The 18,975-nt window shown below is 42.6% G+C and overlaps 1 protein-coding gene across 1 annotated transcript; it reads right to left on the minus strand.

The window, feature by feature from the left end:
• Positions 1-212: 212 nt before the first annotated feature.
• Positions 213-17,516, minus strand: LOC115084590 (C-C chemokine receptor type 8-like). The gene is made up of 2 exons (XM_029589656.1): positions 17,405-17,516; positions 213-2,169 (listed from the first exon to the last, which is right to left on the minus strand). The coding sequence occupies exon 2, from the start codon at positions 2,156-2,158 to the stop codon at positions 1,103-1,105; it is 1,056 nt and encodes a 351-aa protein (XP_029445516.1). The 5' UTR covers positions 2,159-2,169; positions 17,405-17,516; the 3' UTR covers positions 213-1,102.
• Between the last annotated feature and the right edge of the window lie 1,459 nt (positions 17,517-18,975).

The following is an 18,975-nucleotide window of genomic DNA, read 5'->3' on the forward strand; positions in this document are numbered from 1 at the left end:
TCTTCTCTGAATCCTCTACAGAACCTTGAAAGGTTCCTAACCTGTCTCTTCTTTTGAATATGTGGTACCTCTCTAATTTGGCTTGTAATTGGCTATGACATGGTATGGCTGATATCTGTGTACTACTACTACTTATGATTTCCTTGGAGAATAAGAGACAGCCTTTGCTCCATCGAGTTTACAATCTATTTAAGATAGACAAACAGGATAAATAAGACACTAAAAAGATCTATTTATTATGGAAAATGGTTAAAATCAACAAGGGTATGATCACGAGAACCAACCTTAAAAAGGCTGGATTTTAGGCTGGATTTGACTAACACCAGAGAGAAAGCATGACACACTAACTCAGGAAGTCTATTCCAGGTGTATGGCACAGCAAAGTGGAAAGCACAAAGTCTGGAAGTGATGATGGTGGAGAAGGAAACAGATAAGAGTGACTTGCCCAATGAGCAGAGTTCACAAGGAGCAGAGGTTCTCAATCCAATCGTTGGGACACAACTAGCTAGTCATATTTTCAGGATATCCACAGTGAATATGCATGAGTTCGATTTGTATTCATCAGAGGCAGTGCATTCAAATATATCTCATGCATATTCAACATGGATATCCTGAAAACCTGACTGGCTAAGTGTGTCCTGAGAAATGGGCTGGGGACCCCTGCACTATGAGAGGTGTAGGGAGAAATAAGAGAGGAGAGGTAATGAGGAGCTGTAGAATGAATTTGTTTGTAGGTGAGTAAGAGAAGCTTGAACTATTTATGAGAAGACACTGATATGTTCCACTATGGAGATGACTTTTGATTTTGGTCTCTGTAGCCAAAGGATTGTTATGCATTGTCTAATGCTCAGAAGGGCTTAAAGAGCTTTCTGGCATGAAAAAGAACATTTGAAAGTTTTAGATCATTTTTCAGGTAACTCAAAGGATGATACCTAAATAGTTTGTTTTCTTTAATTCTTGTATTGTTAATTGAAATGGATGTTGAAACCACACTCAGATATTAATATGACGTATCTGCTCTTCCTTATCATATGGCCATAAAGAGATCTAACAGTCTTAAAATCCAGTCTAATAAGACCATGTATATATAGATGTAAGATGCTTATATAACAGTGGTATCACTTGGAGAACTTGTTGACTGACGGTCAACAATAAAATGTTGAAAGATGCCACATTTTTTGCACATTGAAGCATATACCATATTTCTGTGAAATATTTCTTTAAGATTTGTCTTAAATTTTTCCCCAGCAAAAGCATAGATGAATGGGTTCAAACAACAGTGAATAAAAGATATAGTCATTGTCACCTGTATGGCTACATCTAACTGGTTACTCGTCTCACAGTCATCCAGGATGTGAAGGTCTTGCAGAGAATTTAAGAAAAGTGCAATGTTGAAAGGGGTCCAAAAGAGGAAAAACACAATTACAACAAGAAGAACCAGCCTGACAGCTTTAGTCTTTTGTTTGCTTTTGCATCTTTGTAGGCTTGTAATGATGTGTGAGTAACAGTAAATCATGATGCTGAGAGGAATCAAGAAACCCAGGATGTTAACCTCAAACTGGGTAAAAAGCTTCCACTGTTTTTCACTGCCTTCTGGGTAAATGTTCCCACACATCGTAAAATATCCTTCCTTGTACTCTTGGAAAAACATGAAGTTTGGTATGGATATTAAAATGGCCACTAACCAGAGGATGATGCTAATAATTATACCCCATGTGGCTGTTCTAATGCTCAGTGCAACCACAGCATGAACAACAGCCAAATACCTGTCCATGCTCATGAGGATTATAAAGAAAATGTCACTGAAGAAGCCAATGTAATAAACTCCAGAGCATAGTTTGCACATCACATTTCCAAAAATCCACTCATCTACAGCATTATGAGCCAAAAATGGGAGGGAGAAAACAAAGAGCAAGTCAGAGATAGCGAGGTTCAAGAGATAGATATCGGTCATGCTCTTCAGTTTCTTGCAAATTATCAGGACCCAGATGACCAGAGCATTTCCCAGTAGACCCATTGCAAAAACCAAACTGTAGAGCACTGGAAGGAAATGGAATTGAAATATCTTAAAGGAGTGACTTTTTTCACATGGGCTGCTGTCATCACCATAGTCATATTCAGTTATATTCTGAGCACTTGTTGAAGATGTGAATTCCATTCTTTTAAAACCTATGAAAAAGCAAAAGCAACAAGTAAGAAATACAAATCATTTCCAAAGAGTCATGCAATGGATTTAGGTGTCAGAGATTAGGGATGAGCATTTATTTGAAACAAACGGGTAAAATGAAAGGCTAAGAATGAAACAAAAAATCTTTGTCAATTTCATTTATGTTTCCCATTCAAGTCTATTGTAAATTTAAGTCTATGGCTGTGCTTTACATAAATAAACAGGGGAGGTAACTATAGCAACCAATGATTGGCTGTGTGACTTCAAAGCCTTGACAGGGCCGAGTCAGGACAAGTTGGCAAGGAAACCATAGAGAGGACAAATCATGCTGCAGCATCTTTTTAAATAGCCTAAAATTGCAATCTGGATCAAGTGATGCTGACTCACACCCATGTAAAGTCTGAGCAAGTTTAAGAAATTAATCTGTATTTCCTCTCTAGCTGATGGCAGAGAAAGACGGCAGAGAAAGACATATTTGTAGAAATTCTCATGAAGTTTTAAAAAAGCTTAGAAACTTATGGATTTGGCACTGGTAAAGGGCTGCTTCTGATCTCCTCTCTACTGCAGCGACCTCACTGTATGTCACGCAACAGCCAGTGAGAGTTTGTCAAGAAGCACAGGCAGAGATGGACCCCTCCCCTCCACGAGGATTAGTGGATATTAGACCTGCCTGCCCCACCCTGAAATGCAGTAGTGTTAGGATCGAGAAAGTCTCCAACTCGACCGGAGAGTTAACGGTGCAACGGTGGTCAACAATGTCTGACATGTCTATTTATTTATTTATTTATTTTTAATTTTTATATACCGACATTCTTGCATACAATGCAAATCAGGCCGGTTTACAGTGAAACTGAATAAGCAGGAAATATAATTCCTTAGTCTAATACATTGAACATCTAAAACGAAACAAATGTTAACAAAACAAAAACCTAAACAACTTTAATAAAGGTTAATTAAAAAGAAAAACATAAATAAAATTATTTTAAAAGAAGCACAAAGGTTAGCACGAAGGGGAGCACAAAGGAAACACCGAAGATAGCAAGTGAGCCCGACTATCAGAAAGAAGAAGTTACTCATGTGGAGTTGGCGTTCAAGACCTGGCCAGGCACAGCAAAGCCAAAACCTGGGGAGCTTTTGGGCCTGTACCTCCAACCAACACCCGTTACTTCTACCATGAGGGATGATGTCAATTAACCCTCCAAGGATGCACCATGACAGCCACTTCAAAATGCATTTAGTGCCATACTTTTCAAAGACCCCAGCCCATGGCCCTACAGTGTTGCCAATGTCTATTGATAAAGTTCCTAGAGACAGACGCCAGTTCAGAGGAACCTGGACTGATGAACACTGAGTTGGTGCTGGTGAATGTTCTGACACAGGGGGTTGCTAGGTGCTGGGCTGGGCAGTTGCCGATTTGAGACAGTGATGAGGGATGAGACTTGGGACCCTTATGATCAGAATCATGGGATATGGAAATTACCCACATAGTGCCTGAGGAATTGCCCAGGGAAGAGCATACAGTGGCAATGCCCTTACCTGAACCCTTACCGAATATGAACCTAGATATAGAGGAAATGATTGAGGGTAGGACCATTTCAGGTGGGAGTATGTCGGAGGATTCTTTGTGGGAAGAGGCCAAGGAGGAGGTAGCCTAGTTGGTTTGAGCCATCAAAATGCTGGATACAAGTCTAGGCCGACTCACTTTATGTCGACCATCTTCGCTGGGGCATGTTCGATCCATCCAATCTAGCCACACATTGACATCAGCTCGGGATTGACCCACACCAAGATCCTAGTTGTCTGAGACCTCATTAAAGTCCTGTAGTATGCAGGAAGGAAGGACTGTTATCTGCCACAACTATGATTCTTGTGCGTGGAATTTGGTGGTAAGTGCTTTCATGGCCTGCCGATGTTTGCGATCACCACTCCCCGAAGCAAAGTGGTGATGCGAGGACCCCGTACCATGTGCATGGAGCATGTTTTCATGCTTCTGTTGAATGACCTAACAAGTGATTGGATTCCTTCTTACAGTGGCTACTCTGAGGGGTATACCACCTCAAGTAGTGCATCCCCGGGAAGCAATATGCCAGGGGATCTTGTTATCTCTGATGTGCTTGACCATGCTATTTTGATTGAATTTCGGGACTAATCATGGATTGTCCAACGTACTGTTCAGCATGGGCAATCCTTGCGGTGGGCTTCCCCTGCTGAAAAATTGGTATGGAGGAATGTTTGGGCCTTCTTTGTATTATATTACCTGTATGTTCCTGTTTACGTGATAAACTATGTTGAGTGTTACCAGGATAAATGGATTTGGGAACATAAGAACATGCCATACTGGGTCAGACCAAGGGTCTATCACACCCAGCATCCTGTTTCCAACAGTGGCCAATCCAGGCTACAAGTACCTGGCAGGTACCCAAAAACTAAGTATATCCCATGCTATTGATGCTAGTAGTAGCAGTGGCTATTTTCTAAGTCAACTGGATTAATAGCAGGTAACTGACTTCTCCTCCAAGAACTTATCCAAACCTTTTTTAAACCCAGCTACACTAACTGCACTAACCACATCCCCTGGCAACAAATTCCAGAGTTTAATTGTACATTGAGTAAAAAAGAACTTTCTCCTGTTAGTTTTAAATGTGCTACATGCTAACTTCATGGAGTGCCCCCTAGTCAAGTGATAATTAAAGATAAAAAAAACAAGCAGTTTGGTAGGAGCCATCCCGTTTACCTGGAGCTATTGAGAGGAAAATCCGTGATGTGTGTGTGGAGAAATATCCACAAGGATGGGGTTTGCTATGTCTCCAAAGAAGGTTGGTGGACCAGGTCCAGCTAGAATGTCTAATAACAAATAGAGCTCTGATGAACAAAAGACACCTGACCACTATGAACCTCTCCATTCAGAAGAGTATGAAAAGAGGGATAAGTGATGCCTGGGGTTATTGGTTTGCGCCTGGGTAATACCTGTTGGTTCTAAATAGTTGCTGTTGAAATATCATGTTAAAGTTTCCAGTGTATATAACTGTGCTGCTGCACATGCTCAATACTGGGTATACCTCACATGTTTTGGGAAGGTTTATTTCTGTTGCTGTTTCAGGGCCAGTATCATTAGCTCAGTACTATCAACAGGTACCTGGCAAATTGAAGAGCCATTGAAGACTGGGACCTGAGAGACCATGGCTATGGAGGTTACACCTATTTGGACCCTGAATTTAAGTTATATGATTAGCTGTTGATCCCAATCAGAAGGGGGAGTTGTGAAATACATATGTGATTTTCCCATTATATGATGTGTGTGGTTTATGGAAACTGGTTTATACTAAGAATAGTTCTAGTGTTTTAGTGGTTATGATAATGTACAGTTGTAATGGCTGAATATATTTACAATAAAAGTTTGAAAAAAAATCATAAAAACTTGGAAAACATTTACGGTGTTCAATATACAGTACTTATTTGACACTGTTATCAAATATTGGGTTGTACATATTTTGAACTGAGGTTGTTCTTTGCTATTGGCACACCTAATGGATTGGGTCATGTTTTTCTACTTCTGTAATTGCCATCATCTTTGGGTTTCAGAAGCTTTTCTGTCGCCTCCACTTTTTGTGGTAAGCTGTCTATTTTCTGGGTTTTGATGTTTTGTCCATTAATTTCTTGTACCTCCTTTTAAAGGTAATTTATTCCCATTTCCAATTAGACCTGGTTTAGGATCCCAGCGCGACATGCAAAGACACATAATCTAGAATAAGCAAACAAAGCCATTCCTCCCTAAAGCTTAATGTAATAGGTTTTCACATTATTCAGTGAAAACTTGTGGAGGTCCAAACTTGTGGAGCTGCCTATTGAAAGTCTGGGATTTTTGATTATTTGCTGGGTTCTCCCTAAGGGAATACATTATGGTGAGAGTGAAATAGTATTGACTATGTTTTTGACCATGTTTTACTTGATATGGGGTACACCTTTGGTGAGACACTCCCCTCCTTACTAGTAGGGTGTGTGCCATGTTGGTATTAGCATAGATTTTGTACTGTTCCTCACTCTAGTGGAGTAGAAGAGACCTAGTGGGCCTGGATCTAACTGATCTTTCCCAAAGAGATCAACTGAATGTACTTATTGACACCAATGTTGGTGATTATATGTGTGCATTTCTATTATGGTGATCCCTGCTGCCATGCTGTAGTTGCTAAATGTATGGGGATGGTTCCTGCTGTCTCAAGCTACAGAAAAGTGTAGGGTGGTTTCCACTGCTCTAATGTAGGTAAAAGGTGAATTGATTGGAGAGTAACTGATCCACCTCAAGGAGAGCAACGATTAATAAGTGTTGCTATATGTATTATGTGATATATTGCAACATGTTTTGCAAGATTTCTATGCTGGTAATGGTATCTGTTTTGGGTTAGTGCACCCGAAGGCTTTGAAAATTTATAACATCTATTTGTGCCATATTAGCTGTTTAAATGTTGTACTGTTAAAGTTACAGGATGGTTTAAGAAAAATAATCTGTACCATCATCCTGGCTTAATTATATATTTTCTTTCTAGCCAGGGAGGAGTATGATAGGGCCTTGCCAGTCACTAATATTTTCCACATGTATATTTTTCTAGCTATGGGCAGTGGGAGGGAGCTTGATGTTTTGAGGCCTTTCCCCATGCCAAAACCCCAACTGTTTGGGGGAAGGCTTCTGAGGTATTTAAAATCCCTTGGAAAATGCTCATTGTTTTTAGTGGGATGAAAGGAGGAATGAGGGGAGGAATGAGGGGAGATTCACCCAAGGTTTCAATAGAGGAGAAGGATATTTTGGTGGACTTCTGCTCATATTACATACTTTTGATTCCAGTGCTAAGACTATTTTTGGGGATTTTTCCATCTGACCAGTCTAGAGGGAAGGGTGTACCCCCGGGGTCCCAAAGGATTGGGTCAAGAGATCTTTATGACCAAGCAACCAGGAAAGCAAGGGTGTAGAGTAAGTCAGAGGCTTTTGAGAAATGGAATCAAGAGACTCCCCATTTGGAGAATTGGACTTATAGCTGAAGTTTTGAGAAAGGTTTGGAACCCATTTTGATATGTTCTGAACTTAAGGTTATATTTCCACTAGTTCTGATTTATGTTGGAGCTACACCCTTGCTGATGAGGATATAATTTCAATGGATGAAGGTGCAAGAGCAGGGAGGGAAGAACAAGAAAGGATAAAGAAGCCGTATGTTTTATTTTGATCATCTGCTGTATGCGGATTCTGATTTTTGTGACCGAGGAGCAGATCTTCTTCTTTAAGTTACAGTAAAGACTCTCTCTTATTTGAACACCATTTTTGAACTCCCATGTGTTTCCTTTTGATTTTATATCCTATTTTGAATGTGAAAGGGATGGATGGATCCTGGTTTGCTTCATGGTTTCTGCCTGTGGAGCTGATTTTGGCTTCCCTGCTCTTATTTTTTACCATATGGCACGTGCTAGAGGTTTTTGAATTAGTGTGTGAGTTTGTTACTGAAATTGTGATCGACCATGCCAGGGACCCCAGAAGATAATTTTTTCTCTCTCTTTGAACATTGGACCCAGACCCTGGTTAAGGTTTACTACCCACATGGGGACTGGCTTCAGAAGCATTGAAAAGGTCAGCTAGCGGAGCTGCCAAATCTTCTCCAAGTTATCTTAAAACTCTTGGATGTATGCTGTCTGACCTCATAGCTTTATCTACTTTAAATTTAGTTCTCTCCACATAATCAGGCATTTCTGAAAATCAGTTGAAATTCACTTCCAAACCTATTTATGTTCATTTAAAGCTGGATTTTAAAACCCTGGCCCACATAAATCCCAGGGTTTATGTTGGGCCTTACACGTGCTGGGCCAATTTTCAAACTGGCCCAGCCACGTGCATAAACCCCAGGACGCGTGTAAGTGCCGGGGCCTCAAAAGAGGGAGCAGACTGGGAGGGAACTGGGGAAGGCCCCGATGTGTCGCCTCGTGAGCGTTGCCAAAATTGCCCCCCCCCCTTGCATGCACCACCCTCGATTTTATAACATACGCACACTGGCGCATACATGTTATAAAATCACGCGTCCATGTGTGTGTGTCGGGTAGTGCACGTGTGTCATTTTCTTAAAATCTAGCCCTTAATGTGGATCTGCTCCTGGTCTTTCCACAGTGAACACCAAACAGAAACATCTGTTAAGTAATTTCACTTTTACTCTTTAATCTCTCTATATAGGCTTCTCTTTCACCTCTGAATCTCATAATGCTACTCTTGCACATCCTTTTATTACTAATATATCTATAAAAAAAAAAGTCTTGTTTCCCTATTTTATCATATTTGCTATTTTTTGTGCATTTGCATCTTTGCTCTCCTGACTACTTTCCCAGCTTCTTTTAGCTTTTCCAGATATCTTCACCTGTATTCCTATTTTTATGATCTCTTGTAGTTTATGTACACTAACCTTTTTTTCCTTACTTTTTCAGTTATTCTTTAGAAGACTATAGCAATCTCTTTTTCCTCTTTCATTTATTTATTTTCCTATCAAAAATTTAGTTGCGTATATAATATCTTCTTTTAGTTTTACCCACTGCTCTTCTACTTTCCCTAGATTTTCTCATCCAGCTAAGGACTCTTTGAGGTACTCCCCCCATTTTAACTTAGTTTTCCTGAAGTCTTGGACCCATACTTTGAATGAGCCTTTACGCCTTTGCTCTAATACTGGATCACACTAACCAGTGATCACTTAATCCCAGATTATTGTCAACTACAACATTAGTAAACAGCAGGTCCAGTATAGTCCCCTTCCATGTGGGTTTTGTTATAATTTGATGGAACAGTTCTCATTACAGAGAATCCAGGATCTTCCTGTTTCCAGAAAACACCACAATAGGGATTTCCCAATCAACATCCAATAAACTGAAATTCCCTAGCAATAGCACCTCCCCTTTTCTTAGAATTTTTATGAGTATCCTCCATTAAATTTCTATTTCTTCTGTTTGCAATGAAGGTCTGTATATTAGATCAATATAAACAGATGTTCCCTGTACGTACCTGGATCATTCCAGACTCCTGGGTTTATGCATCCATGCCAACAGATGGAGACAGAGAAAGTTTAACTGACACTGCTTGATAAACACTGATGCCACCTGCAGTTCCCCAGTATTTCTCTGTCTCCAGCAGATGGTGGCTGATGTATTCACCTGCAGTTTCTGATGAATTTTCGGTCTTTTTTCTTTTCTGTTTCTTTTTCTCAGGAGCATTTCTCCCAGGGGTCGGGTTCCCTGGGGGAACCCTTCCCTGTTTGGTTGAGGTGGACGAGCTGGAGGTTGGTGACCTTTTTGTATGCTCACTCTGGCTTCCATCCGTGAGGTGCAAATCTGGTGGTCCAGATCCCTCCCTTCACGAGGCCCCCTAGGTGGCTTTTCAGCTCAGGGCAGCTGCTTTTTGTTTTCAGGGTTCTCTCTCCTAGCTTTCAGGCTGAGATGAAGCTGGATAGCTCCCCTTGGCCTTAGGAGAGCAGAGGCCCTGTTATTTTTGTAAAGTTAAAAAAAAAAGCAGTTTCAGCAGGAAGCTGCTGCAGCAGGGCGGTAAGTCTCTCCTGGGCTCGACAGGTGGCGTTTTTGCTATCAGGGTGGCGTTTTTCGGGGGACAGTCTCGCTGGGCTCCGTGGGTAACCAAGTTCTATGGTTCACGTTTGGGCCTGCTGCGTGTGTAGCATGGTTCCTGCCCACCTCAGCCATCTCTCTCTCTGCTTGGCTTGTATTTTGGTTGGTGAAGAGCCTTTTCCCTCCCCCCGCGAAACGCTGGCACGTCGGGCCTCCTTTCGCCACCCATATGGTTGCTGTCAGGGATGGGGTTTCTCGCGTCAAGCCTTCGGCCTCGGTCAGTGCGGGAACAGTGGCCATCTTAGGTTCCCCGGCAGAATTGGCAGCACTTTCGTGGAGGCTGGAGAATTCCCCCCGTGGCTTTCCCTAATGCACCCGGGCTCTAAAGGGGGACAAGGGAGCCTGGATGACACGCTGCCAGAGGATTTAGCTCGGTCAGGGGGCGCTAGGCCTATGGGGTCTGCTCCCTGAGGTTTCTCCACTGTGCTTTTTTGGCACAGCAGGAAGGGTCAGACTTTCAGCTGGGGGGAATGGCCCCTCCTCCTCCCTCCTCAGCTGTTCAGGCAGCTGGGTCTGGCTCTGTTCGGTCGTGAGGTACTTTGGTCCCCAGGGTGCAGCGTTTACTGGGGCCACCGTGGTCGTATGGGGAGACGGGGGTTCTGAGGGACCCTCGGAGACTTCTGGGGATACAAGACTCCCCTTAGAGGGGGTTCTGGCCCCTAATTGTGGGGCAGATGACCCAGATGTTGCGGACCTGGATGCTGCCGATACAGATCAGGGTGAACAATATGGCTGATATGCCAGTGTCTGGGGATGATCCCAAGATTCTTCGTTTGTTTCGTCGAGAGGAATTGACCCCTTCATTCCACTGGTCCCTGAGGAGCTTGGTTTGAAACTCCCGCAGTCAGATTTGGATCTAGATGGGGTGGACCTGGTTCTGAATGGGACTAGTGGTCCTCCCTCAGACTTTCCTTACCATAGGTCCATACAGAGGATGGTGGACCAGGCGTGGAGTTCTCCGGATGCGGGATTACGGGTGGGCCAAGCTATGTCAAAGCTCTATCCCTTACCCGAGCAGATGTTAGAGCTCTTTGCTATGTCGAAGTTGGATGCTGCAGTATCGGCTGTCACCAAGAAGATGACTATTCCAGTGGCAGGGGCCGCGGCTTTAAAGGATGTCCAAGACTGTAAGCTGGAGATTCACTTCAAATGGAACCTCAGAGGTATCCCCCGCTGATGACGTCTCCACTCCCGGATACTTAAGCCGACCGAACCTGACCACTGATGACTTGGCAACGAGTTCCCTCATTGCTGATTCCACACCTCATGCTACGGACTTCCATTCCAGCCTTTACTCTGGTGAGACACCCTTTGGGTACTCGCTCAACAGGGGCCCTTCCTTGTCTCTGGCTATCCACTCCTTGGAGGGCCTTCTGCCTTGGGCTATCACTCTATCCTGCATCCCAGGATTATTGCTGGAATGCACCTCGCTGTGAGTACTCTGAATCCTTGGATTACTTCCTATCTCCGGTGTACCCTGCGCTGTGGGCCACTACCATGTTCACCTTCATAGGACCTCCTATGAGCACCTCACACTGTGGATCTCCTCCATACCATCATCTGTGGGAATCCTCTGGCATACCCTGTGCTGCAAGCCACTACCATTCCTGATCTACATGAGGAACACCGCTGGTGTACCCTGTGCTGCAGGTCACTACCAAGCCATCTCTACGAGAGGACCTTATCGGTGTACCCCGCTCTGTGGACCATTACCAGATTGCTATTAGGAGGTATTCCCTCTGGGTTTACCTCATCTCACGAACATTGTGATTGTCTCTACACTGCCCGCTTCTTGGACAGTCCTTCTCTCTCTCTCTCTAAAAAAGACTCTTCCACAGCTGTGTCTGAAGCCTGCCGAGACCTTGTCTCCTGACGGTGAGACTCACAGGGCTCCTCCCTGTGGGTGGTACCATCGCTCCCATCGGCCCAGAGGCCCACAAACATACAAAACCCCTAACATTCTGCTGTTATTTCTCTGTTTCTCTGTTTCTGTGAGAGGGTGTGAAATCACATTCTGACCTTGAAATAATTTTCAGGGGAAAGAGTAATCAGCAGGAGAAAAGAAGAATCAAGTAGTGGAAGGAAGTAATAGAACAGAGAAGAAAATGCAGTAAATAAACCCGACGAACTATAAAAATCCAATTAAGAAGCAGACTGAAAAAAGAATTAAGAAAGTATTCTGCGCATCTGACTATAAAATTTATTTCTATATTATAAAAATGCAAGGAGCACTGGGTGTAAATTATGGTACATTTGCAAATGCGTGTGCATAAAAACACTCACTTGAAGCAGTGGGAGGGAGCTTCATGCAGCGAGGATGGAGCTCTGGCATCAGCACTGCAGGGCCAGTGATTGCAGCAGTGTTAGCAGTGAAAAGGCTCGTGGGATTTCCCAAGCCCCACCAGCAGAACATTTTACATAAAGGTTATCCAACATTGGCACCAGATAGAATGTTTGGGGTTCTCAGGCTCTACCAGTGGTAGGAAGAGGAGGTCCAAGTCCAAGGTAGGAGTGGAATAGGATGGAGAAATGGAAAGAGGGTGAGAGTGAAAAAAGGGGAAGTGAGGAGAGGAAAAGGGAAGAGTGAGGGAGAAGAATGAGAGAGGAATGGGGAAGGAAGTGGGGAGCAAAGAAGGAGAGTTTGGGGGAGAATGGGTATAATTGGAAAGTGAGGTGGAAGGGAAGGATTGGGGGGGGGGGGCAAGACACATGGGGAGGTGAAAGGAGTGAGTGCCAACACCCCATTCCTTATTCCCTCCCCACACACCACTTCACAAGCCCACACACACACACCTGCACCCATTCAAAATAACCATCACGCTTCCATCAAACACCCTTCATGTACACACCTCCCCCACCAAAAACACTCTCACACATACAACTTCACACACATACCCACATACAAAATTATCCACTCTTCCGACACACATTCCCCTGATACATACAATTACATTCCCAAAAATGCACCCTAAATAAGCACACACACCCAAACACTCCCATATACACACATACTCCCCCACTCCCCCACGCCCCCTCACATCCAATGCACCTCCCTCACATTACCCTTCCCCCACCTCCAAATCCCCCACCCTCATTCTCCCCTACACACATAACCCCCACTGTTCCCCTGCAAGCACCACACATCCAAACCCTCTTTCACTCACAGAGACCAGATCCACACAGACCTATCCCCCAAAAACACTGTCCTCAAAACACAAACATACACCCTCACACTACCAATCTCCACCTCCCCCTATTTTAATTATTATTCTGCTTAAAATCTTCTATGAACAGGTCCTGGTAAGAAGGCTGACTATACATCCTGCAATAAATAAAAATAAACACTCTGCCCCTTCACACCATCAACCCCTGCATCGAACCTTACACACATACACATCCCTTTACACCCCATCTCTACACACATGCACATATACACAAGTGTGAGGGAAGGAGTACCTCACCCCCTATCACTTACTTCCTCCACAACACACTCACCCCACTCCAAGTTCAGAACATATACACACTTCCCTCCCAAAAAGCAACTATACTACAACATTCACCCATACACGCACATACACAAAGGAGAGAGAGAAGAGGGGAGAAAGTGGAGAGTGAAAGGGGGGAAGTGAATGTGCACACACACACACACACACACACACACACACATGTCATTTCTTGACACCCACAGTCGCTCCCAGATCACGCACAACAATCCCATAACACATACATACCTCTTCCTTCACACAGGGCTGTAGGGTAACTGCTGAAGTTGGTGGTGCGCCATAAAATTTGCTGCTGCCATGTGCCATAGAACATGGGTGGGCAAACTTTTTTGTGCTGGGGCCACATTACAAGTTATTGACTGTAACGAAGGTGGCAGTGGGAGATCCCTTGAGATTCTTGATACAACAATCAAACCACAAGTACTTGCTGTGGACATTCAGCATCCATCCAGCAGGCTTAAGCAGCATCATTTTTAGCAACCAAGGAGTCACAGCAGTCATGGATCCCAGCCTCTAACAAAATCAGCAAAATCTTCATGCCAAGAGGTACAAGGTGTTTTCCCAACTAACAGAGTACTTTACCTCGGTCATAGATGCAGAACACAGACAGACCCTCACCAAATCAGAATAAAATGGCCTTAAACTGAACTGGAAACCACTACAAGCCAGACTCATATACAGTGCAATAATGCAAAACCAGAAAGATCATCATTCCTCATAAAACAAAATCAAGAAAAATAAAATCAATCATAATAGTAAACCATACTAATAAAAATATTTCAAAAAAGATGATAAATAGAACATATAATAAATAAGAAGAATAAGGATAAAAAATGTTACATTTCCCAAAAATCAATTAAATATTACAAAAATGCAGCCCAATAATTAAAACTAATAATAATAACAATATCCCCATCTCCATACCTATGAACTTTTCATTTATAGAAACCCTGAGATTGTAGTGGACTAGGAAGGGGAGGGGGGAGGAACACGAAAACTTTCTCCACTTTCACTCATAAATACTCACGAATCCTTCTATTCTCTCTTCTCCCTTGTCTCTTCCCTCTCATTCACCTTTCAGTCATTCACCCCTCCACTCCATTTCACTCACCCCCTCAGTCATTCACCCCTTTCCTTTCAGTCACTTACCCCCTCCTTTCTTCTCATTTCCTTCCTTCTCAATCATTCAACACCTCTTTCCCACTCACTCCCTTCCCACTCAGCCACTCACTCCTCTCCCACTCACTCCTTCTTTCCTTCCCTCTGTCACTCACCCCTTCTACTCACTCACTCCCTTCCCACTCAGTCACTCACTCCTCTCCCACTCACCCCTTCTTTCCTTCCCTCTGTCACTCACCCCTTCTACTCACTCACTCCCTTCCCTCTCAGTCACTCACTCCCTCCTTCCTGCTCACTTTCTTCCCTGTCAGTCATTCTGTCTCCTTCCCACTCATTCTCTTTCCTCCTTCACACTCTTTCCCTTCCCTCTCTCTTCCTTCCCTCTCAGTCACTCGTCCTCTTTCCCACTAACTCCTGTCCCTCTAACACTCACCCCTCCTTCCCACTCACTCTCTTCCCTCTGTTACTCATCCATCCTCACTCCCTCACTACCCTCTGTCACTTACCCCTTCATTCCCACTACTCCCTTCCCTCACTCATCCCTTCCTTCCCACTCACTCTCTTCTCTCTGCTACTCACCCCTCTTCCTGCTCACTCTCTTCTCTCTGACATTTTATCTCCTTCCTACTCACTCTCTTGCCTCTCAGTCAATCACTTCTTCCCATCACTCCCTTCACTCTCATTTACTCACTCCCTTCCCTCTGTCACCCACCCCTTCCTTTCTGCTCACTCTCTTCCTTCTCAGTCACACTATCTCCTTCCCACTCATTCCCTTTCCTATGTCACACACCCTTTTCCTCCCTCCATTCATTCTCTTCTCTTTCCTCTAGTCTTAGTCACTCACCACACTCACCCCCTTTTCTTTGCTTCACTCACATCCCTTTCTTTTCCTTCCCAACCCACCATATGATGTGTCCCCTCTAAGGATTGGGTTGCTCTGTGGAAAAAAAGTTTTGCTAGTACACAAAATTTTTTTATTACATTACACTATGAGCACTATGTTTTTGATGCAAAAAATCCCCCTATCAATTCAATGCTCACAACAACCTAATCCTTAGAGGGAACATTGGCTAAGTCCATCCCTTAAAATAATCACCTCATCTACTAACAGCAATTACAATAAAATGTGTATGAAAAAATATTTTCTGCAAGAACATTTAAAACTTCTTTCTGCATGCAAGTGATATTAATAATACGCACGCTTATGGTTAAAATAGAAATGAGGAAGAGATGACCATAATGCCTTAAAAGCCAGTGATAAGTGCCATCATTTTCACAGCAAGAATTAGTTACACAAGAATTGGACCTTTAAAATACAAACAGACCCTCACCAAATACAGAATAGAAAGACCATAAAGTATAAAAGGAACATACTGGAAACCCCAAGCCTGACTGTATTATGCAGTGCAACAATGGAAAAACTGAAACATAATCATTCCTTGCAAAACATTAAGCAATAAATTCAAGAGATCTAAACATCATTATAATATTAAAATCATACTAGTAAAGAGAATAAATATGTCTGAATGGCAGACGAACATGCAATAATTTAAAAAACTTGCATAAATTCATTCTAATATTTCCCAAACACCAATAACATATTTCAAAACATCTGATAAATAAAACATCCAATAATTTAAAAATGTTATATTATTTCCCCCCAAAAACCCCAAGAAAATAAATTCAAAACAAAAGAAACATCAAATTACACCCAATAATTAAAACTAATAAGGATAAAACATCTCTCCATACTTGGGATCTTTTGATTTTCAGTCACCCTTTATCTTCTTTCGCTTTGTCACAGACACAGACACACACTAACACAATTCTCTCACACACGCCCTCTCACTGACAGACACATTTTGTATGTGTGTAAGTGCTTATGAGAATCTATAGGTGATACATAGGTTCTCACAGCACACAAACACACACAGGCTCTCAGGCACAATTGCACACTGGCTCTCACACAGACACACACACACACACACACCGACTCTCACAGACACACATGCATACTGGCTCTTACACATATATGCATATACCCAGGCTCTTATACAGACACACACACACACACACAGGCTGTCATAGAGACAGGCACACACAAGCTCTCTCTCTCACACACACACACACATGCACACACACACATAGGGCCTCCTTTGACTTCAGGCCGTGGTGGGATGGGCTCCACCATGTCCCTGACGGCTTCTTCCTCACTTCAGACTGTGGTGTGATGGGCTCCGCCAGGCTACCTGCATGGGGGGAGGGGGAAGCAGTGAGCGCCCGCCTGCGTGCAGCTTAGAGGGAACTTCAGTAGTGGTTACCAGCACTTATTGTTCCAGAGGTTTGGGAGAATGATAGCTTCCCAAGTTGGTGGCACATGGAGTACTCTGTTATAAATTGGTGGTGACTGTGCACCACTGTGCACGTGGATACTACACCCTTACCCCCACATCTTCACCACTGTACCTCACACACACAGACACCTAGCCCCCATTCCTCCACTCCAACAAAACAAGTGCAAGACACCTTCTAAAATGTACATATCCATGTCATGACGTCATAAAACATGCTTTTTGAAGTTGGCATGTATCACTTTCTCTTTTTGGGGGTTCCTTTAACATCCATGCACTCTCAATCAGTGGAAAAGAAAAGGGGCAGAGTTGAGAATTATATAAATCTCTCCATGTCCTGTTTGTTAAAGTCATTTGCCCTGCCTATCCATTCCTTGCATTTTCTACCTAGGTACAACCATAGAGTCCAGAGCAGAGAGCCAACTGGTGGGGTTGGCAAGAGAAACAAACTGGGATGCAGCTCCAAAAATGCAGATACCCATAGCTGGAATTGCTGTCTTCGGCTGCTAGTAATATTCTCAAACTATCCAACCTCTGGTTTTGTGGATCTTACAGAGCAAAACTCATGATGCCTGCTATCCTGGTCACAAAATATTAAACATAAAGCAAACAAAACATGCATTTACCTTTCCAAAGTCAGGATTTTGTAAGCTTGACTTTCTGCTGATTATTTACTGATAATCACTTTCTTCTGCTGCAATATTAGAAGATTGGTTCATAATTTCCAGCGAAAGTTATCTGAAACCAAACTTAGCAAATCTCTGTAGCCACAATGTATTTGCCAGATATTTCATTTCTAATCTTTCATCTAAAAGAGATCTCATTGGGTACTTTGTACCAAGGCGGCATACACCGTAAAAACAGGAAATGTATTTAAAGTTAAAAGGATGTGAGAAATATGCATCTGTATGTATGTTCCCTATCTATGAGTTATTTTTAGTTCTAATATTCAAATAATGCAAGAATGGTAGCACAGATAAACCTGTTATCCCTTCATGAAGGAACATCATTTTTCATCATGGTAACCATCTCATTATCATCAATTAAGAAATATAGTGACCCTAATCTGCAGGATTGTCCATTTTGGAAGACACTCATCTTGCATGCAGAGATAGATGTCCATAAACAGCTAATGAAAGCTATTTTCACTACCTGTGGGATGCTGAGATGCTGTTTTGCTCTTTTCTCTCTCTCTCTTTTTTTAATTTGAATGTAGTTGTTTATTTGTATTGTTTGGTTTTGAGATTTTTGGTGCATTACTATGGGGAGGCAATTAAAAAATGTGTTAAATAAGTATGATGCAGACCTAAAACATTTACAATGGATTACCCACCCATTTCCTAGTTTGCAAAAATTCACTAAATTTTCAGACTGTCCACTTTGGGGCAAAGTCAAAGAAACAGAGAAACTTGATGGTAGAAAAAGACCGTATAGCCCATTCAGTCAGCCAATCCACCCAACCAATTCAGCTTTACAATTCCGATCACGTCCTCAGAGATCACCTGTACTTATCCCATGCTTTCTTAATTCAGATACTATTTTTGTCACCACCACCTCTACTAGAAGATTGTTCCATGTATCCACTACCCTCTTTGTAAAGAAATATTTCCTTAGATCTATTCCTCTTTGCCCTCATCCCATGATCCCTCCATTTCCTTTGGAAAAAAAGGCCCACCTTCTGTGCATGGAAACTTTGCAGGTGTTTAAATGTCTCTATCATATCTCCCCTATCTCGCCTTTCCTCTACGGTGTACACATGTAGATCCTTAAATACGTCCCCATATGCTTTAGAATGAACACCACCGACCATTTTAGTAGTCACCTTCTGGATTGACTCCATCTTGTTTAAATCTGTTTGAAGGTGCGGTCTCCAAAATTTTTATTTATTTATTTATTTAACACTTTTATATACCGAGGTTCTGGTAACAATGTTACTAATCACGTCGGTTTACATACAACATTGAAATGACTTAATAGTGTCTTACAGAGAACAAGGAATGAAGAACTAGGATACAACTCATTTTAAATAACAGAAATCTAAGTTACAAATGAATAGGATTAAAAAACTTGTACAAAAAGCGAGCAAGAGTTGGCAAGTGAAAGTTGTTATTGAATCAAGAATTATTATTATTATTGTACACAGTATTCCAAGTGAGGTCTAACTAGGGACCTATAAAGGGGTTATATCACCTCCCTT

The sequence above is a fragment of the Rhinatrema bivittatum genome, chromosome 2 (assembly GCF_901001135.1).
Source record: "Rhinatrema bivittatum chromosome 2, aRhiBiv1.1, whole genome shotgun sequence".
In the NCBI taxonomy this organism is placed as follows: Eukaryota; Metazoa; Chordata; class Amphibia; order Gymnophiona; family Rhinatrematidae; genus Rhinatrema; species Rhinatrema bivittatum.